This window comes from Esox lucius, chromosome 14, assembly GCF_011004845.1.
Source record: "Esox lucius isolate fEsoLuc1 chromosome 14, fEsoLuc1.pri, whole genome shotgun sequence".
Lineage (NCBI taxonomy): Eukaryota > Metazoa > Chordata > Actinopteri > Esociformes > Esocidae > Esox > Esox lucius.
Genome location: NC_047582.1, coordinates 552,048 through 572,041, shown reverse-complemented (window position 1 = coordinate 572,041; position 19,994 = coordinate 552,048). Strand labels below are relative to the sequence as shown.

Genomic DNA, 19,994 nt, shown 5'->3' with positions numbered 1-19,994 from the left:
CTTAAGCTCTAAATCTACACAAACAAATCAGCATCCCAAGTCGGCAAAGAGATCCTGGGGAGTTCAGATTTCACTATTGTCTGTCAGCTAACAGTCTGTGATTAAATGCCAAGTTAAAACTTTCCACCCGGTCGTTACTTTACACACAAAATTCACTAAGGAATGCCACAATTACTGAGTGTGTGAAAGTCTATAGTGACCTGTTCTAACAGCAGTAACAACATGACAATTACAACTTCTGTCAGAATGATTAGACATATTTGCAAGCTAGGGTGATTAGAATACTTCTCCAGTCCCTTACATCCATTCACACCTACTTTCCTTAAAAATATGATTTACAAATCCATCCAAGTTGCACCCCCCCCCACCCTCTCTCTCTGGTTACCTAACATACCAGGTGTTCAAAGGAAACAACAGTTCCCACGCACCTTGTGCAGTTGATCTCCCTTCCTTGGCACATGTCCATTTAGCTGACAGTATAATAAAGAGGAGTAATGCTGTAATAACAAAATAAGGTGTGCCCCTGGGGTGCTGAAACTGCAGTTACTTTCAGGTAGTTTCACTTGGCCGGAGAGCAGGGGAAAGGCTGAACAATGTAAGCCTTTGACAAGGATCCTTGTGTTCTAATATATGCAGTATGCATATACTAAACCCACATCTGAATTAACTCATGGGAAGTGTAATTGACTTGCTGTATTTTTTTTTTACCGTTGAAGTGCAGTACATTGATTCATTTATTGAAAGCATAATAGACCGAATTGTAATAAGTTGTACACATTAATATTTTCAACAATACACCTACTGACAACTTATTAATCTTTGTGTATGTTAAATGGGGCCATCTGGAGTTGCTTCATAATTTTTGTAATGATTTATAAAATGTTTGATTATTAACTGTGCTATATCATACCACACACAGGATGGATGTTTTTAAGTTGTCAGAATTGGATGTCTTTAGAAGTGTAGTCTGGTATAACAGATTTTGACAGTGATCTAGAGATGGTCTACAGACTCTAATCACCAGACAGCAAAATGGCATTTTTACTGTATCAGGAACCTGTGTCTCTATCTCAAATGTGGTAAAATAACAGCATACTTCATTTCTGTAATGTAATTTTTCATGCAACAATGTTTTACTTTTAACTGATATCAATTCAGCAGAGTAAAATCATAGGTTATTTGCATTTGCATGTTAACTGGGATATACATTCATTATTTTCCAAACAATGTAGGCTACATAGATCGATCTTAGTTTAATTAATGTGAATATATAAGTGTAGTATAGAAAATGGAACAATGACACACATCACATACCGCTGAGTAGCCTACACATAAAATAATAGTTTTGGTAGGCTACATTCACAAACGGAGTATAGGGGGTTATTTTTCCACATGTATTCTTGTACACGTTATTTCAGCTGCCAATTTGACACTTACAGTGAAACCATAACAGTTATGTTCTTTGGAACGCCTGCCAACGTTTTGAAAGGCACCGGTAGGCCCACCTGAGTGGAAATAACCCCATTGGCTGAGGACATTGGGCTGAGGAGGAGGAACTTAACTGTTGCTCGATACTCTCCATTCAAGAACTCAGGAGCACATGAGTAGACATCCAATTTATAGAGTTCTCACGGAGACGATTCTGTCCGGAGTCTGTTGGATTTATTTATTCACAAAGGATATTTATTTTATTTTAGCCACTGGATCTAACGACACTGTGGATCTATGCAAACCCTACGAATTGTAAGACTTTTTTAAAGTTGAAGAGGAGGAATGTATCGTTTCTTTGTGAAACTAACATTTCTGATTCCAGCCTTCGTCATAACAAAAGGTAAAGTTCCTAGAAAATAGTAATTTCGCCTAACTGTTTAAACAAGCAGGGATTCTGTACGTTTAAATTAGAACCTCTATTAGTAAGTTCATTTGAGTGGCTTATACTGTTTGATTTAGTTAATGCAGCCGGGACGTTACATTTCGTTAGTTTTATCAAATTAGAGGCTGTACTGCTGGAAAAGTTTCATGTTGCTCCTTCTCGGTAGTCTACGTGTGTGGAGTGCGATGTTTGTAGTAATCTGGTGTGATTTAGTAGTGATAATCCGCTACTGGTATGTATTATTATATATTTTTTTTATCACGGACCACTGATCGGCTGCTACTAATTTCATCGTGCGATTTCACTGGAACTTTTCGCTCTAAGCTTTGACTTGTGAAGTGTGTAAACTATCATTTATGAACTTTCGGTTGTAGGCTTCAACATCCTTTTATAATGTAAAACGTCCAATTAGCATGTATTGTTGATATGTGTCTTCGTTGATTGAATAAATTAAATGTGCACAGTGTCAATATGTTAAATTGAAGTGATCTATAATTTCTATAGTTTTTTTATATTGTATTTTTCATTAAGACTAACCAAATTTGGTGCTATGGAACGAATAATGGGAAATGTTTGTTCGTGTGTGTCGCGGGAGGGGGGCGGGCTTTTGTCTCTGCGAGAGAGTGTTCGAGTCCGGTGTGTGTGTGTTGGGGGAGGGGTGGGTATTCCAGTCTGCTGGTAAACAGTGCCGCTGGATAGTTTTTTATGGCTCGTGCTAGACTCTGATTTCTTTTGTTGGCGCATCTGATCTCAGCAGCTGTTGCGCTTTCTGCGCAAAGCGTGAAGCCACGCACCAGGCCAACAAGTGGTCTAGGCCTACGGTGCCTCCCAAACCACAGCATGCTTTGACATGATTAGTTCAAGCACACGTCTCAATTGGCATTTAAAATGGGTCAATCGGAATTATTTGACGTATTCCACTTATCTGCAGCCGGTGTCCAAAGCTAACCCAAGCATTTAGGTCAAGATTTGAAGTCCTCTCCACTAAACATTTTCGAGGCACCAAATTACGAACGTAAAAAATAAGTACGTTTCGTGTAAATTTCCTGTAATTCTACATTCTACACAGTTACTTCATAACAAATACAAATGGTATTACTACGTAATAGCAAGTTTCACTTAGGGTAATGTTTTGTTTGAATGCGTGTGTTTATGTAAGTGTTGCTGTTGTTGTTTCGTTCCTACAGGTCTAAGATGCTCTCTACCTACTGAATCATGTTTGAACGGAGGGAGGTGTGAAGCCTCTCCCGACGGAAACGGAGAATGCAAGTGAGTAGTGTTAAAACACTTCTGAATGGCTTATTTTATCTCAATGTCAGAATATATTTCCCAGTACCAGGCAGAGTGATTTTGAATTTCTGTGCTTAAAGTTGGATTCTAGTTCATGTTTAGTTATCTATCCTTGAGTATTTTTAAAGTTGGTTTAGTGTATGGGGTTTAAGGTATTTTAAGGTTTAGTTGTTTCTGCTACCATCTGTATTAGACTGTTCTTTGGTAGACTTTAGAAGCGAGGGGCCTTCTGTTCCCCATTCCAGCCTTTGAGAGGTAGCTCTGCTCAGCAACCAGAGCAGGAGCCTTCCCATAGCTGAAGAGCCCGGTCTGCACACATTCCCCTTCAAAAAAAGGGAAAGAGTGCCCCATTCCAGGGCATTGGAGAAGCGAGAAAGGGGTGGCTGGACAAAAGTTCCCCCTGCTAATGAATGCAGGAACCTTCCCCGGTGGAGTGAGGGACGCGTCTCTGTCCTAAATCTTGTTTTTCTGCTCTTTCATGAGGCGACAGCTGGGGATCGCCTGCCGCCCGGCGACCATTGTCCCCTAGTCAGTGTAATGCTGTGTGACTAATCGGAGTAGGCCTTCCCAAGAACATTACAACTACCACCACCCCAAACCCCTCTTTCAGCCCCCCCTTAAACACCACTACACACACCAAAACCCCTGCTCTACCCCCTTCAAGGACTTTTCTGAATAGGCCCTCTCCCCCTTGTGAGGGCCAGATGGTGCTGAATTGTAATTAGATTGGATGTTTTTGGGGAGAGAGATTAATTGAAATAAACTGCAGCAATTTGAAAACAAACAAGTGGGATTGAGCAAGTGGATCAGATGAGTACTCTTTAGCCAGGTGCCAATGCAGGATGGGCATTATTCAAAAAAAGACTATATAGTGTTTGTATGCATTTTTTTTTTACCTGTTTCAGAAACTCATCATTCAGTTTGTAACAACATACAATATAACCCACCGCCCCCCAAAAAGCTTTTTTGTATATTCATGGCCTCTGGAGATGTAATTTGGGTGGTGGGCTACTGGGTGGGTGTGGCCAGATAATGTTTTGGCATGGTACCACTCTGGGGACAGAGAGAACCATGGGGCCACCACTCAGTTACATCTGCCCTCCCACAACTCCCCTCAATTCCCCCCAAGGCTGCCAGTCTGACCCACTCTCGCCCAGGTCCTATTAAGGGCAGACATTATAGTAGATGGCCCTCATTAAAGGGCATGTCGCTGTCCACCCTCTCCTTCATTTATTCAGGCACCACTCTTATTCATTGTTTACCTCTCCTTTCCTCACAAAGCCAAAACATGCATTAGTCGTACAGCGCATTTAGGTGCGTCAGTGTCAATATCCAGGGTTCAGAATGTAGTATCACCCCAAGAGTATTAGTGATTTTCAAGCTCATGAATATTCTTGCAGTTTATTAATATTTTTTATTATTTAACCAGGTTAGCCACAAGCGCAGGTTATAGAACACAATGCATACACACATGACTATTTATGTAACAAGGTTGAGAAACTGTGCCATAATTTCAGTGTGTTTGAGGTCTGTTGGCAAGTCATCATCTGTTTCTTGATTTCTTTCACTTATATTGAGGATTTACCTAATTATTTGTTATATTTTATAAAATGATCCAGACATCGGGTAGTCTCTCAAGCCAGACGGCTACTTCAGCAATATTTGAATGGCTACTGTATAGACATCTGTACAACTTTGTGTGAATATTCGCACACAAGGGGAGTTATTGGAAATTAAACCGACAAAGGAAACTAACATCACTGCGTTTCCGTAAGCGCTTGATTTTGCATGAGTGCGCAATCCACAGGAGGTTTCGGCTCCATCTGTCCAAACTTGTGATTTGTTGTAAGAGCGGTTTGCCTGATGAGAACACTCAGTGGAAGTTTTTACCCAAATGTTTGAGAAAAGGTTGCATTGTTACCAGACCTTGTGTCTGGCAACTCAAGACTAAATATTGGGCCCACGAAAGATTTGGGAGTTATGACAAGATGGAATAGACTGAAATATTTCAGACAGGTGCTATCAAAGAGCGGACAAGTCAAGGGTTGATACGGAGATAGGATGTAACATAGTAGGGGCTTAGATATACTTATGTATGCATTCCAAGACCTTTGCAAAATGTTTTTACAACCTCCCGTTTTGGGCTGGTTGTGTAATATATTGTTTATAAGGGTTTCTAAGTAGAATCACTGTCATAGTTTAGTTAGTTATAAAATTCCAAGGTTGAAAGTGAGTGATTTTAATGACATTGGGCACATTGGCAAACGCATGCCAACAGACATTTTTTGACGACCCCACTTTTATAACCACTGGCCAATAATGTTAGTGTATCTTTAAGCTGACTTCTCTTACAAGCATTGTTATGCTTGCTCGTCTGTAGCCTGGTCTTTTCAGTCGTGAGTGTAAACCTGTAAACCCTTTGGCTTGTCAACTATTATTTAACACATAGCAATACAATTACAAGAACAGATATTATCATTCAATTCAATGTTCAGTGATAGGTCAACCAGCTTCTATTTTCTGTATGTTGTTAGAAGATCTAGATGATATACAGTACATCCAGATATGGACCAAACCAGTATGAATAAGATTTGGGGTTAGAACAGGACGTTGTTTTACTGGCTAGTTCCCACTACTCCTTCCTGCAGGATGGCTCCCTTAATTCACACTACCTTGCTTCCCCTCTCTGAAAATGGGAACTACTATTGGGGAAAAAGTTGCCAATGTTTTCCGTCCTCCGGCTCCAGGAATAGCTCTTTTAATTAAAGCCTTTTTAACATGAACCCTCCCCGAAACAGGAGTTGTTGTTGTTGTTGTTGTATTTCCTGTTTTTTCTTTGCTTACTAAAAGAGATGCACAAAGTAAACTGTTTAGAAGTACAGTATTACTAAAGAAGTTGATTACCTACTATTTTTGTCTTGAAAGATCAACCAACAGGAAGCAAACTTTTTGAGGATTGGCTGTCTAGACAGCTCTAGGGGAAGCCAATACCAAGCAACTAATTTGTCCTTATCATTGATATACAGGCCTTGGTGTTTACATCATAGTTTGGCAGTTTGGCATGGGACAGCAGAATAGCCTAGTGGTCAGAATTGTTGGGCCAATAAATGCCTAGTGGTCAGAATTGTTGGGCCAATAAATGAAAGGTCACTGGTTTTAAAACAGTCCCCCCTATTTGCTTCCAGGTTGTTGCTGTATATAAGAATATTCATAAAATACTAATCTGGTAAGATTACATACTTACCATGTAAAAGAATTGCCAGAAATGAAAACTTTTACAGAGCTTTTACTTATTTCATGTTGCACTAAAGAATGACACCATCAGTCAGTAATCAAGGGGAGCATGTCGGAGCTTTATGCACTCAAACATCCTGGGGCTGGTGCAGGATGGTTAATATAGGCTATAAAATATGTCCTTTCTGTTGAGTCAAACATTTACATCTCAGCCTTCAGGGCACATCTGCCTCCAAGAAAAGTGTTTAGCTAAAATCTCCACCTATTACAAAAGCCTTGGCATCTGCTATTCTGTGAAGTAAAAGGTTGTTTCAAGGTCTTGTGTTGTGGAGTGATGACACTTTCTCACAGTGTGTGGATTTTGTTCTGATAGACAAAGAAGGCCTCCAGACATCAACCAAATGGCATTTTGCGACCCATTTTCTTGACTTTTTCAGTAGAATTTTGAATTGGTTGTATCAGTGAGAACCTCCCAAAAAACATTTCTTCAAATGTAAGGATTTGTTCAAACTGCAATGTGAATCATGTGTGTGTGTGTGTGTGGCTGTGTGTGTGTGTGTGTGTGTGTGTGTGTGTGTGAGAGCCACTTTCACTCACCCTTCCTGATAGGCAATTCACATGATAAGCGCAAGAACAGCATTTCACATGATATACACAAGAACAGAAACCCATTGCTTTCAATGAAGGACGTAGCTGCACTTTTCAAAACTGTAGCACCTACCAAAGCAACGCACACTCTCTGAAAATAGTAGCATTGCTGTGCTTGTAGTTAAAATAATGTAACTTTGCTGACATCCTAAAGCACTACAAATCAAACTGTTATTGTGTGGGCCAATCATGAACAAAATTGGAGAAGCACATTTTGTTAGTGTCCAAATTCCCACAATGATGTGACTGCACTGAATGCATACCAGGACCTTGCATAAGCTAAGGGAAACCTGTCATTAAAAAAATTAAATATTGATATCATGTTAATAATACACATGATAATATTGTATTCACTGAGCAAAACTGAAATTGTATTTCCCCCCCCTGTTTTCAATACCTTATTTATGTCACTTATAGACAAATGATGCGTGTGCTTAAACAAGGAGACCTATACACTAGCCTTGAAATTAACTCGTTAGCCCCACTAGAACCCCCCGTGAGAGCTCTGCAAGGACATGTTCAAGTAGCCTATTCACATATGATTTTTATAAAATGTTCCCCCCAAACTCCTCTGTTTTTTCATAGTTTATCCATGGACAAGTGCTGCATGTGCTTAAACTATGAGTCTGTACCTATACACTAGCGCTTGAATTACCGCCTTCTCGTAGCCTCTTCACTAGACGAAAATGTTTTGTATTTTTCCAAAAACGCCCCTCAGTGTTAAGCCTTGTGGATCTTTTGTTTATCAGTTAATCTAGTTGCCTTTTCACTATACATTAAGTCTAATTGTTATTTTTGACCACCTTTTTAATATTTTTTACTTTTACAGTTATGGTTACAGACTCTCTCCATCTCCATACACTCATGTTTTGAGTGTAAATCATTTGCCAAAAAAGAGAAAAAAACACATTAAACTAAGTTGAAGATGAATTTGACTAATAAAACAATGTCTTTCATTTTCTATAGATGCCGCGGTAATATCATTAGCGTGAATCATTTTGGCCACAATAATCGCATAGCGAAAATCTGATATTGTGACAACCCTAAATTGTATAATACAAACTTATACCAAACCAAATATTGTTAGTACCTATCATAACATCAACAACTTTACAATCTTGGCCAAACCATGACCAAAGTATTTTGCCACTACTAAGCATCCTGTAATCCTTAACCCTAACAGACATCGGCATGGTTTTAGATTAAGGTCAGTATGTAATAATACATACCAAATTGAACTCTACAAGATATGCAAGATTTTTGACTGGGATACCTTTAAAGCGAAGTAGCAAGTCACTCTTAGCCCATTGCAGATTTGAACCTGGGGGCCAGTTTGATCATTTCCTGTGTAAACAGGACCCTTTCTAAAGCGTAAAAACCCCTCTAAAGCTGCGTTTACACCAAATGTTCCCAGAACATTTAGTCCCAGGAACTACTTTTCAAGGAACTACAAGGTTCCTTTAGCCCATTGTTGTGCGCATTTCCACTGCAATCTAAAGACCTGCAAAGATTGGGCAAATTAGTCCGCTGAGGTATGTTCTCACTCTGACCTATGCACCATACGGCATACAAAGCGACACTGCAACAGCACAGTAACCATGTAGGAGATTCAAGTTGTGCTGCTGTTAATCGTGATTTATTGGATTTTATGCGCTACTGTGGAGATTGACCGTGAGATGACTGAAACGGATTCACACTATCGGCCATTAAAACTTTAGATTGTGATTTAATAAATATTTCAGCAGTAAGTGAGACAGTGTGGAAGTTCTTCTGTTTTCAGATTTATGCAAACAGCAACTATTCATTTATCTAAAAAAAAAATGATGTGCAAAATACAAATATGCAAAACAGAAGTATAAATAACAATTAACAAGCTTCTCCCCACACTGTTTCCTGGTGTGAATGATGTTCGTCTCACTTAACTTGCAGGATATTTTCATGAACACTACGGATCGCCGTTTCCAATTACGGGTGGATTTTGGTCCTCAGCATAAATGGGTAATAAGGCCTGGACGTGTGTACGTGTGTATGATTGATTTTGGCTGCTTGAATAGTTTTAATGTATGCATGTTCAGCCAAATGAAAAAAGCCTAAGGATTAACTATTAATAACAAAAACACACTTGAAACAATATCCGAACAACATTACTTGGATGATTGATGTTACCATGCAACAGATAATGCGCACCAGAATATATGCAAATACATAGCTAGGACATTCATTCCCGACCAAGGTTGCAACTTTTATGGTTATCACGAAATAATGCATACATTAAATGTCTCCTGATATTTATTATAAAACTGCATAATGAAAACCTTTGTACGATTGCTCAATGCAATTTACCTGTGGGCTGTGTCTCCTCCCCGTTTGCCTTCGCTGCAATTCAGAAACGTTCAGCACTGCAAGCCCCACCCCCCAAAGTTCCGGTTCTTTGGAAAAGTACAACCCCTGAACAGGGATAATTTTGGGGGTAAAATGTAGTCCCCAGAACATAAATTAGACCCTGGTCCCTGTGGTGTAAACGCAGTGAGTTGCGTGAAAGGTTCCTAATTCCTGGGTAAAGTTCCTGTGGTGGAAACGCAGCTTAATACAATTTTCATGGGAAGACTTTCCACATTTTATAAATAGGGCCAGCTACTGACTTACTGTTGACAATGACAATAGACTAAACATCAGGCTTAAATCAAAATGTCTGCTGCTCTTTGCCAGGTATAGCTATAGCTGTTATAATAGCACGGTACAAATGGGAATGCTTGAAATGGGAGTATATAAATATGGGAAAATTGTTTTACAGGCCACATACCGTGAATCATTTGTGAAAGCATTATTAGATTGTGTGCAGAGGAACCCATTAGCCTATGACATGTGATGTCCTTGCCCGGTTCAAAGAAAGCTGCTGGCAATGTCTATGAATGCTGCTTTTCATTAGTGAAAAGCAGCATTAGTGGCCCTATAGGAGGGCCAATGTTTTCTGGCAAAGTTCAGCTCATCATTGAGGTTTAAGGCCATATTAGGAGCTAGCCAGTTCACCTTGGGGTCAAACATCAAGTGGGTAGACCAATGTTTAATATTAAGTCTGTAGGGCCACTGAAGACACTCTGGCCTCCTATGTTAAAAAGCAAAAGATGGCTGGAGCTCTGATATAATTCTCGGATGCAGGGCTGTTGGCGAGCTGGACTGGGCCGGGGGGTACTCTTATCTCTCAGGTCCATACGAAAACATTTTGGCCAGATGTCATTCCTGGACTCGAGTCTGGGCTCAGGAATCTGGGGTCAGAATTTGCCTGGGTCTGGAGAGGCTCAAGTAATGCTTTGGACCACCAATCAGCCTGGGAAGATAAGGAACTATTTTGCCCCAGGGGGTAACTATACTGTTGTTGCATAATATGCAGCCAAGGGGGAGGCTGTCACATACATGCACCCATGGCTCTCTGACCACTCACTGGCAATCTGAGTTTTTATGGTATGATGCTGCATAGAGCCCCCTATCAATCGCAGTTAGTGTTGGGCTGGTAAATAGAAGGTTGATACATTAAATCTCTGCCATCAAGGCCATCTGTCAATCTGCTCTTGAGCTAGCCACTTCCGTCTTGCTCCATAATTTGCATCAATAATGGATGATGCCTGCCTCTGATTGCTCTACTGCAGTTATACAGAGGAATGTACTGTAAAATTATAACATTTCCTTTGCACACAGTGGCCCTCATTTATCATTCTTGCGTAGAAACGGGTGTATATTTTGGCGTAAGATTTTGCTTACACTCCTCTCACCGCCTGATTTATGAAGCTGTGCGTACCTTTAAAATCCAGGTGTATGCAATACCTGCCCTTGATAAATGCCGCGGCTGAAAACGACCGTCATTAGAATAACGCCCCTATATATTCAAGTCTCCGCTTCCCCCACGCCCTCATTTTACGCCATGGACACACAGAAGACGGCAAAAAAGAGAAACTTCTCTGACGTGGAGATTGAGACGATCACCAGGGGGGTAGAAAGAACTAAAATTGATTCATTTGCCATTTTAAAAAGCGGAATAAAAGTGATGTGATGTGGAGTACCATTCATTCACATTAATAATTGCATGACAATTTGTAATATTCGTCTTATTATTTTATGATATTTATTATTAGTGACGTTTATTGTTATTTAGAAGAAGAATGTCGTTACTATTATTTCTATTATTATTATTATTATTATTATTAAAAGAAGAAGAATGTCATTTTTATTATTTTGTCTGTCTGAATTATATTTTGGTCTTTAAAAGCCTTTTATTACTGAACCCAGTCCGTGCGCAACTGCCGGGCCTAAACCTGAAACGTCATGTAAAGCGCACAGGCTCGCATCTGAAGGAATACATATAAATCAAATGCTTTGGTAAAGTCACACATATTAAACATTGAAGTTCATGTTGCACTAAACACTGAAGTTTTTTTTGCAGTGGGTCATAATATATCATATCTTTTTGTCAGTGCGTTAGGATTTCTTTTCTGCGCATTTCTGCACTAACTCAAAACGTGCGTACACCACCTCCTGAGCTGGCGTAGGATTTGAGAGTTCCGTACGCCAACGTCCATATTGATAAATCTCAAAGTCACCGTGGTTTTGGGTGTACGCCAGGTGTACGCTGGAAATTTGGTGTACGCACATTTGATAAATGAGGGCCAGTGTGTCTGTGTGTAAAACAGGAAAAATATGACTGTCGTGTATTTGACCGTTGACCACTAAGTGCCTTGCCCAAAGACATATATAAATCACCTTGTGTGTCAGAGGCCAGCTAGTGAGATTCCAGTGCTTTAATTGTTAATTGTTACCTTTATGAATGTGTAGGCTTATGGGTGTGTTTGTGGTTCTTTATACTACTTGTTGATCAAGCAGCTCACCACATGTACACCTCACTATATTGATGTTAACTTGAATATGGAGAGTACAACTTATTTATTTTTTTTAAAACCCTCAACGTTATGCAACTCAAGCATCAGTAACAATGTGACCTGTTAACCACCAAATATATCAAGTATATCTGCAGACTGCTGTCAGTATAGCCAGCTATTGCTACTTCCTCTGTGTTTTTTGTGTACCTTTTGACAATCTCTGTCATAATGGTGGGAACCAAGCAACCCATTTGGCCAGCCACCTGCAAAGTGAAACCAGACGTAGGAGGAAAACAAAAACCTTTTAAAGCAGTTAATACAGCAGCTTAATATACAGTGGGAAGAACAAGTATTTGATACACTGCAGGTTTTCCTACTTACAAAGCATGTAGAGGTCTGTAATTTTTATCATAGGTACACTTGAGAGACAGAATCTAAAACAAAAATCCAGAAAATCACATTGTATGATTTTTCAATAATTAATTTGCATTTTATTGAATGACATAAGTATTTGATCATCTACCAACCAGTAAGAATTCCGGCTCTCACAGACCTGTTAGTTTTTCTTTAAGAAGCCCTCCTGTTCTCCACTCATTACCTGTATTTACTGCACCTGTTTGAACTGGTTACCTGTATAAAAGACACCTGTCCACACACTCAATCAAACAGACTCCAACCTCTCCACAATGGCCGAGACCAGAGAGCTGTGTACGGACATCAGGGATAAAATTGTAGACCTGCACAAGGCTGGGATGGGCTACAGGACAATAGGCAAGCAGCTTGGTGAGAAGGCATCAACTGTTGGCGCAATTATCAGAAAATGGTTCAAGATGACGGTCAATCTCCTTCGGTCTGGGGCTCCATGCAAGATTTCACCTTGTGAGGCATTAATGATCATGAGGAAGGTGAGGGATCAGCCCAGAACTACATGGCAGGACCTGGTCAATGACCTGAAAAGAGTTGGGACCACAGTCTAAAGGAAATCATTAGTAACACACTACGCCGTCATGGATTAAAATCCTGCAGCGCACGCAAGGTCCCCCTGCTCAAGCCAGCGCATGTCCAGGCCAGTCTGAGGTTTGCCAATGACCATCTGGATGATCCAGAGGAGGAATGGGAGAAGGTCATGTGGTCTGATGAGGGGAAGAAGAAGGATGAGTACAACCCCAAGATCACCATCCCAACCGTGAAGCATGGAGGTGGAAACATCATTCTTTGGGGATGCTTTTCTGCAAAGGGGACAGGACGACTGCACCGTATTGAGGATAGGATGGATGGGGCCATGTATTGTGAGATCTTTGCCAACAAAATCCTTCCCTCAGTAAGAGCTTTGATGATGGGTCATGGCACACAGCCAGGGCAACTAAGGAGTGTAAGAAGCATCTCAAGGTCCTGGAGTGGCCTAGCCAGTCTCCAGACCTGAACCCAATAGAAAATCTTTGGAGGGAGCTGAAAGTCTGTATTGCCCAGCGACAACCCCGAAATCTGAAGGATCTAGAGAAGGTCTGTATGGAGGAGTGGGCCAAAATCCCTTGCTGCAGTGTGTGCAAACCTGGTCAAGAACTACAGGAAACGTATGATCTCTGTAATTGCAAACAAAGGTTCCTGTACCAAATATTAAGTTCTGCTTTTCTGATGTATCAAATACTTATGTCATGCAATAAAATGTTAATTAATAACTTAAAAATCATACAATTTGATTTTCTGGATTTTTGTTAAAGATTCCGTCACTCACAGTTGAAGAGTACCTATGATAAAATTGACAGACTTCTACATGCTTTGTAAGTGGGAAACACTGCAGATTTTGCAGGTTATCAAATACTTGTTCTACCCACTGTATAGTCACAGCAAACACGCTCACATGCACGCGCATCAACAGAGTGTTGTTCTCTGCCCCAATAGCTAGCAGATCTACCTTGGGTAGTGATTAATCAAAAGAACTTACTAGAAGTAATTATAAAATAATTATGTAAAGTATAAGATGAGCAGATGTTGAATGAATTAGACAGACATGATTTGGTGAGAGGACGAAAAGAGTTGATTTGTGGCCCTTTTTCTCCACACATACACACATTAACCTAAATAAGTAATAAAAACCAAGATAAAAATGTAGCACCTTTTTAGCATGCATCCAACCTTTTTGCAGATTTTCTTGTATCTCTTGTCTGAATACCTATTGCAGGCATGTTCTAACCAACCTATTGCGGTAAATAAAGGTCCCACCACCCCCTCATTATAAATGCCTAATGTTATCTCACCATCTCATGCAGGTATTTAATCCTTAACATTCTATTGTTGGCAAACTTGTATTTGTCATTTTGAAAAGTTTAAACCCAACACAACAAAAGCAGTCTGTATAGCTGTACGTTTGTTAAAATGGATTTTTATGAAATCTTAAAGGTCCCATTTTGCAAATTGTCCCATTTTTCACAAGTATGTTTAGTTAACTGCCGACTTATCATCGGTGACTGGAAAGTTACCAAATCAGTTTTCATGTTCATTAGAGTTATGACAAGATGCAAACGTTGAACTGTTGTTTCAGCTTTTGTATGTGAAAATTACATGTCAGGTTAACAGCAGTCGCAACATGGTTCTCTCTTGATCATTGCCGGATAACATAATGACAAAAGAAAATAGGCATGCTGTCAAGAAAGAAATACAAATGGGACTGTTTGAAAGGAGATCATGTAAATATTGCCCTTTTGTTTTAACAGGCAAAATACATTGAATCATATGTGAAAGCAGTATGTAATACGGTATATCCCCCTTCACATTTTCCAGATTGCTGGCATTTCCCTAACCCTCTGGACACAGCCAGTGAGAGTTGGAGGCTGTCTTTGTATAGGAGGCTGAAGTCACCCTCAATGTGGCAGATGGCAGATCGCACCCTATAGGGGGAAGGGAGGAGAGGGGGCTGGACCCAGAGTCACAAATGTGTTTGGGGTCAGGGGTCAGGGAAGCATCTGTTCTGGCCCTAAGGGGACATTACATTGCTGGGGGAGACCTGTTGCCTGGGTGTGTTGCCAAGGCCTGGTGTGTGGTTGTACAGCACAGGGGTTTGACTTAAGGACAAAGAATATCCGTTACAGTCAGGGATGGGACATCCACACATAGACACACAGATGAATTGGCGCACACAGTATCCTTCCTTCTCTGACACAAACACTCTATAGATACACAAAGTCCTCAAAACTCCTATTTGAGTTTTTGTTTACTTTTCATTTGTCAGTGAAAAGTGAAGTCTGCATGGGAGGCAGAGAAACTTCAAAGATCGTCACAGTTTTTCGACAGGGTTTTGCCAATTGCTGCTGGCTCCGCCCCTTGTGAGTTTTATAGCACTTGGCCTCAGTGCTATCAACCTGGTCTTCATATTGTAGTGAGTCAACCACAGTCTCCCAACAGGAATGTGTAAGTTCTGAGCCCAGCTAGGTAAAAACGAACAGTACAGGACAGCTGTATGTACACATGGAGTAAACCCGGGGCTAAGAGAATGACAGATGGAAAGAGAGAGTGCGTGACAGTCAATCATGAAGCACCACTTTCACTGTAGTAAAGCTTATTTTGAGGGGAAGCAGGTGGACTCAGGTAAGATTGGAGTGGTGGAAAGAGTATATGGAAGATAGAGAAGTCAAAAGTTGCAATAGCAGGCTTCCCATGGGTTCTCTGAAGTCTCTAGAGAGGTTTGTCAGCAGCACCCCCACTTCCCCCTGCAGAGGACTGAGAGAAGGGGGAGGTTAGGGTAGTGGGGGAGGTGTGTCTAACAGCTGCCTTCATTAACATGGGCACCTGCTCACTGTGGAGATTCTACTAGACCAGCAGATGCCATCTCTGGTATACATAGACACACTTTTATATTCTCTCGCTCTCCCTAAAGCACTCTTTCTCCCTCTCTCTCTCACACACACACACACACACACACACACACACACACACACACACACACAATATGACATACACTAAATTCGCTTTTGTATTAAACCTTGATCATTACAGTGCTTCTTTGTCAAACTAATTTTCCCCTGCCAACTGCATCTACTGCCAGGTTTGGGATGGTGTGTTTGTCCTTGCTTGGAATAATGAGGGTATGTCATGGCACCTGTGGTGGTTTGTGGGTGGTGTTCATGGAGCTACAGTGTTTTTCAGTCAACCATTTTGGACGAGGAGACTTTTGCTGTGTCTGTCCTTGATGGGAGCGTGGAGAACCCACGGAGTGGGTGGGGGGGATACAGAGGGGCTTAATAGCCTGAATGTGGTGCTCTGTGTCTGGGATGCCCGTGCCGATCGGAGCCCCTTGATCTTCATTGTTGTGACAGGATGTGGGTAGACCGCTCGGGTTAGGAAAGGTAGCTGTGAACAGAATTGCTCGGCAAGGCTGTCCATAATTCCTAGTTTTGGTGGTGTCAGTTGTCTTACCAGGGTGTGTTTTCAAAGCTCTGAGGGTGCTTAATCCAGGGACACATTAGAAAAACAGCCTACTCTGGCCTGACTCTATTCCCCCCTCCCATGCAGAGCTACTGTGGCCCTAAGTTGAGCAGGAAAAAGTGTTGCCCCCCCCCCCTCCCTTTGCTCCTCGTGACTCTTGGCTTGTTAGTTTGTGTATGCGTTAAGTTTTGGAGTTGGGGAGATGCAATGTCTCGTTGTAGGACAATAGCAATATAATGGAATTCCAGCACATTCTATGCAATGAAACAAATAATGCATTTCACCATATTGACTGCTTTAACCTATTTATTACCTATTTTAAATAATATTAAGTTAGGATGTATGATTATATAAATTTTTTTGGACTGATAATGAAATAATATACTCCCACCATGATCTTAGTCCAACTGTTATACCCCATCAGAACCAATGCCAAATATATAGAATTGTTTCCTCTGCCATGTAAACAATGTAAATGTACCCTTTGTATGACCTCAAAACATGAATCTTTAATTATAACTTTGATGGTCAGATATTGATTACATAGCCTTTATTAGAGTTTATTAATTTGAGAGTAGTTATATTTCTCCTTGTCTCATGTGGTCATACCTCAAAATCTCATCACGCAATGGCTTGGTATAAAAGCCTACATTTCTCTAGATCCATCCTTCAAATTATTACTTAGATTAATCATAACAGTTGAACAATTCAACTGACTATCTCTGGCATTTGCTTCTCTCTTCAGATGTACCAGTGATTACGTGGGAAGCCGTTGCCAGTACCCTAGCCCTTGCAGCCCCTCACCATGCCGCAATGGCGGCGAGTGCCGCTCCGTATCCCACGGCAACACCTTTGACTTCCGCTGTGTATGTCGGCTGGGCTTCTCCGACCGACTGTGCCTCACGCCTACCAACCATGCCTGCATGAGCTCGCCGTGTCGCAATGGAGGGACCTGTGACCTCATCACACTATCAGACTACCGCTGCAGATGCCCGCCTGGGTGGTCAGGTAAAATAATAACATGTACCTTCGATTCTTATTTGAATTTTCAGTAAACTGACAGTAGAATGGGGTGGCAGAATGAAAATATGAAGTTTGAAAGGGCAAAAAGGCAGAAACAAATTCTGACACAATTCACACATTGGGATAGGGGTCAGAAGTTCACCCGGGTCAAAGTAGTAAAACTAATGATCCTGATTGAATGTATAAAGTTATTGAATGAGACCATTCATTTGCTGTTCTTTGTTGTCACCCTGTCCTTCCCTTTAGGGAAGACCTGCCAAATTGCAAACCCCTGTGCATCCAACCCCTGTGCAAACGGGGGACAGTGCTCGCCCTTTGAGTCTCACTACATCTGCACCTGCCCTCCCACCTTTCACGGCCAGACCTGCAAGCAGGACGTCAATGAGTGTGCCCAGATATCCTCACCATGTCACAACAGGGGAGTCTGTGTGAATGAGGTTGGATCTTACCACTGCCGCTGCCCCCAGGAGTACACTGGGGCCAACTGTGAGACCCCCTACATGCCCTGCAGTCCCTCGCCATGCCACAACGGGGGCACCTGCATGCAGAAAGGGGACACTGTCTATGACTGCAGCTGCCTGCCAGGTAAACTTTTATCACTTTGGTCAGATCTACAAACCCGATTCCAAAAAAGTTGGGACACTGTACAAATTGTGAGTAAAAAGGAATGGAATAATTTACAAATCTCATAAACTTATATTTAATTCACAATAGAATATAGATAACATATTGAATGTTGAAAGTGAGACATTTTGTAATGTCATGCCAAATATTGGCTCATTTTGGATTTCATGAGAGCTACACATTCCAAAAAAGTTGGGACAGGTAGCAATAAGAGGCCGGAAAAGTTAAATGTACAGATAAGGAACAGCTGGAGGACCAATTTGCAACTTATTATGTCAATTGGCAACATGATTGGGTATAAAAAGAGCCTCTCAGAGTGGCAGTGTCTCTCAGAAGTCAAGATGGGGAGAGGATCACCCCCAATGCTGCGGCGAAAAATAGTGGAGCAATATCAGAAAGGAGTTTCTCAAAGAAAAATTGCAAAGAGTTTGAAGTTATCATCATCTACAGTGCATAATATCATCCAAAGATTCAGAGAATCTGGAACAATGTCTGTGCGTAAGGGTCAAGGCCGGAAAACCATACTGGATGCCCGTGATCTTCAGGCCCTCAGATGGCACTGCATCACATAAAGGAATGATACTGTAATGGAAATCACAACATTGGCTCAGGAATACTTCCAGAAAACATTGTCGGTGAACACAATCCACCGTGCCATTCGCCATTGCCGGCTAAAAATCTATAGGTCAAAAAAGAAGCCATATCTAAAAAGGATCCAGAAGCGCAGGCGTTTTCTCTGGGCCAAGGATCATTTAAAATGGACTGTGGCAAAGTGGAAAAGTGTTCTGTGGTCAGACGAATCAAAATTTGAAGTTCATTTTGGAAAACTGGGACGCCATGTCATCCCGACTAAAGAGGACAAGGACAACCCAAGTTGTTATCAGCGCTCCGTTCAGAAGCCTGCATCTCTGATGGAATGAGGTTGCATGAGTGCGTGTGGCATGGGCAGCCTACACATCTGGAAAGGCACCATCAATGCTGACAGTTATATCCAAGTTCTAGAACAACATATGCTCCCATCCAGATGCGTCTCTTTCAGGGAAGACCTTGCATTTTCCAACATGACAATGCCAGACCACATACTGCATCAATTACAATGTCATGGATGCATAGAAGAAGGATCCAGGTACTGAAATGGCCGGCCTGCAGTCCAGATCTTTCACCCATAGAAAACATTTAGAGCATCATAAAGAGGAATGTGCGACAAAGAAGACCTAAGACAGTTGAGCAACTAGAAGCCTGTATTAGACAAGAATGGGACAACATTCCTATTCATAAACTTGAGCAACTTGTCTCCTCAGTCCCCAGACGTTTAGTCTGTTATAAAAAGAAGAGGGGATGCCACACATTGGTAAACATGGCCTTGTCCCAGCTTTTTTGAGATGTGTTGATGCCATGAAATTTAAAATCAACTTATTTTTCCCTTAAAGTGATACATTTCCTCAGTTTAAACATTTGATGTGTCATTTATGCTGTATTCTGAATATAATATTGTAATTTGAAACTTCCACATCATTGCATTGTTTTTATTCACAATTGTACAGTGTCCCAACTTTTTTGGAATCGGGTTTGTACTAAAACGCTTGTTTGAGCTTGTCTGTCACGACAAGCTGTTGGCAAACTCTCACTGCTGAATTGACCTTTCAATAATTTGCGTTTAAGAAAAAGGTTCCATCAGGAATTGATTGACAGAGAGCAGTTGTAGCTGGGATGTGATTGGTAAATACAGGGCACTGCCAGTCTGCGGTTTCTGCTTGCAGGATGTTATTACACAGACGCTTCCCCCTGATAACTACGCAAATAAACTCACAGAAACAAAGGTCTTCAAACCTCTCTTATCGGTTTGACATGCCAATTGCTTTAGGACCTAGGTGAGAACTGCAATTGTAGAGAGTGTAAGATAGTGGTTAATTGTGGCTCATGCTCAAAGCTTGAGTCTGTTTGTGGTTCTGCTGTGGAATTCTGCATGTAGCTGCCAGCACTGATACTTTCCCGCACCTAACGGTTCA

At 41.2% G+C, this 19,994-nt stretch overlaps 1 protein-coding gene across 1 annotated transcript in view; it reads left to right on the top strand.

Moving 5' to 3' along the window:
* The first annotated feature begins 1,603 nt into the window (after positions 1–1,603).
* Positions 1,604–19,994, top strand: part of LOC105008094 (neurogenic locus notch homolog protein 1) — a 55,456-nt gene continuing 37,065 nt past the window's right edge. The window contains 4 exon segments of the mRNA XM_013132928.4: positions 1,604–1,831; positions 3,061–3,142; positions 17,084–17,346; positions 17,608–17,946. Of these exon segments, the coding sequence (XP_012988382.2) occupies positions 1,774–1,831; positions 3,061–3,142; positions 17,084–17,346; positions 17,608–17,946 (742 nt within the window). The 5' untranslated portion in view covers positions 1,604–1,773.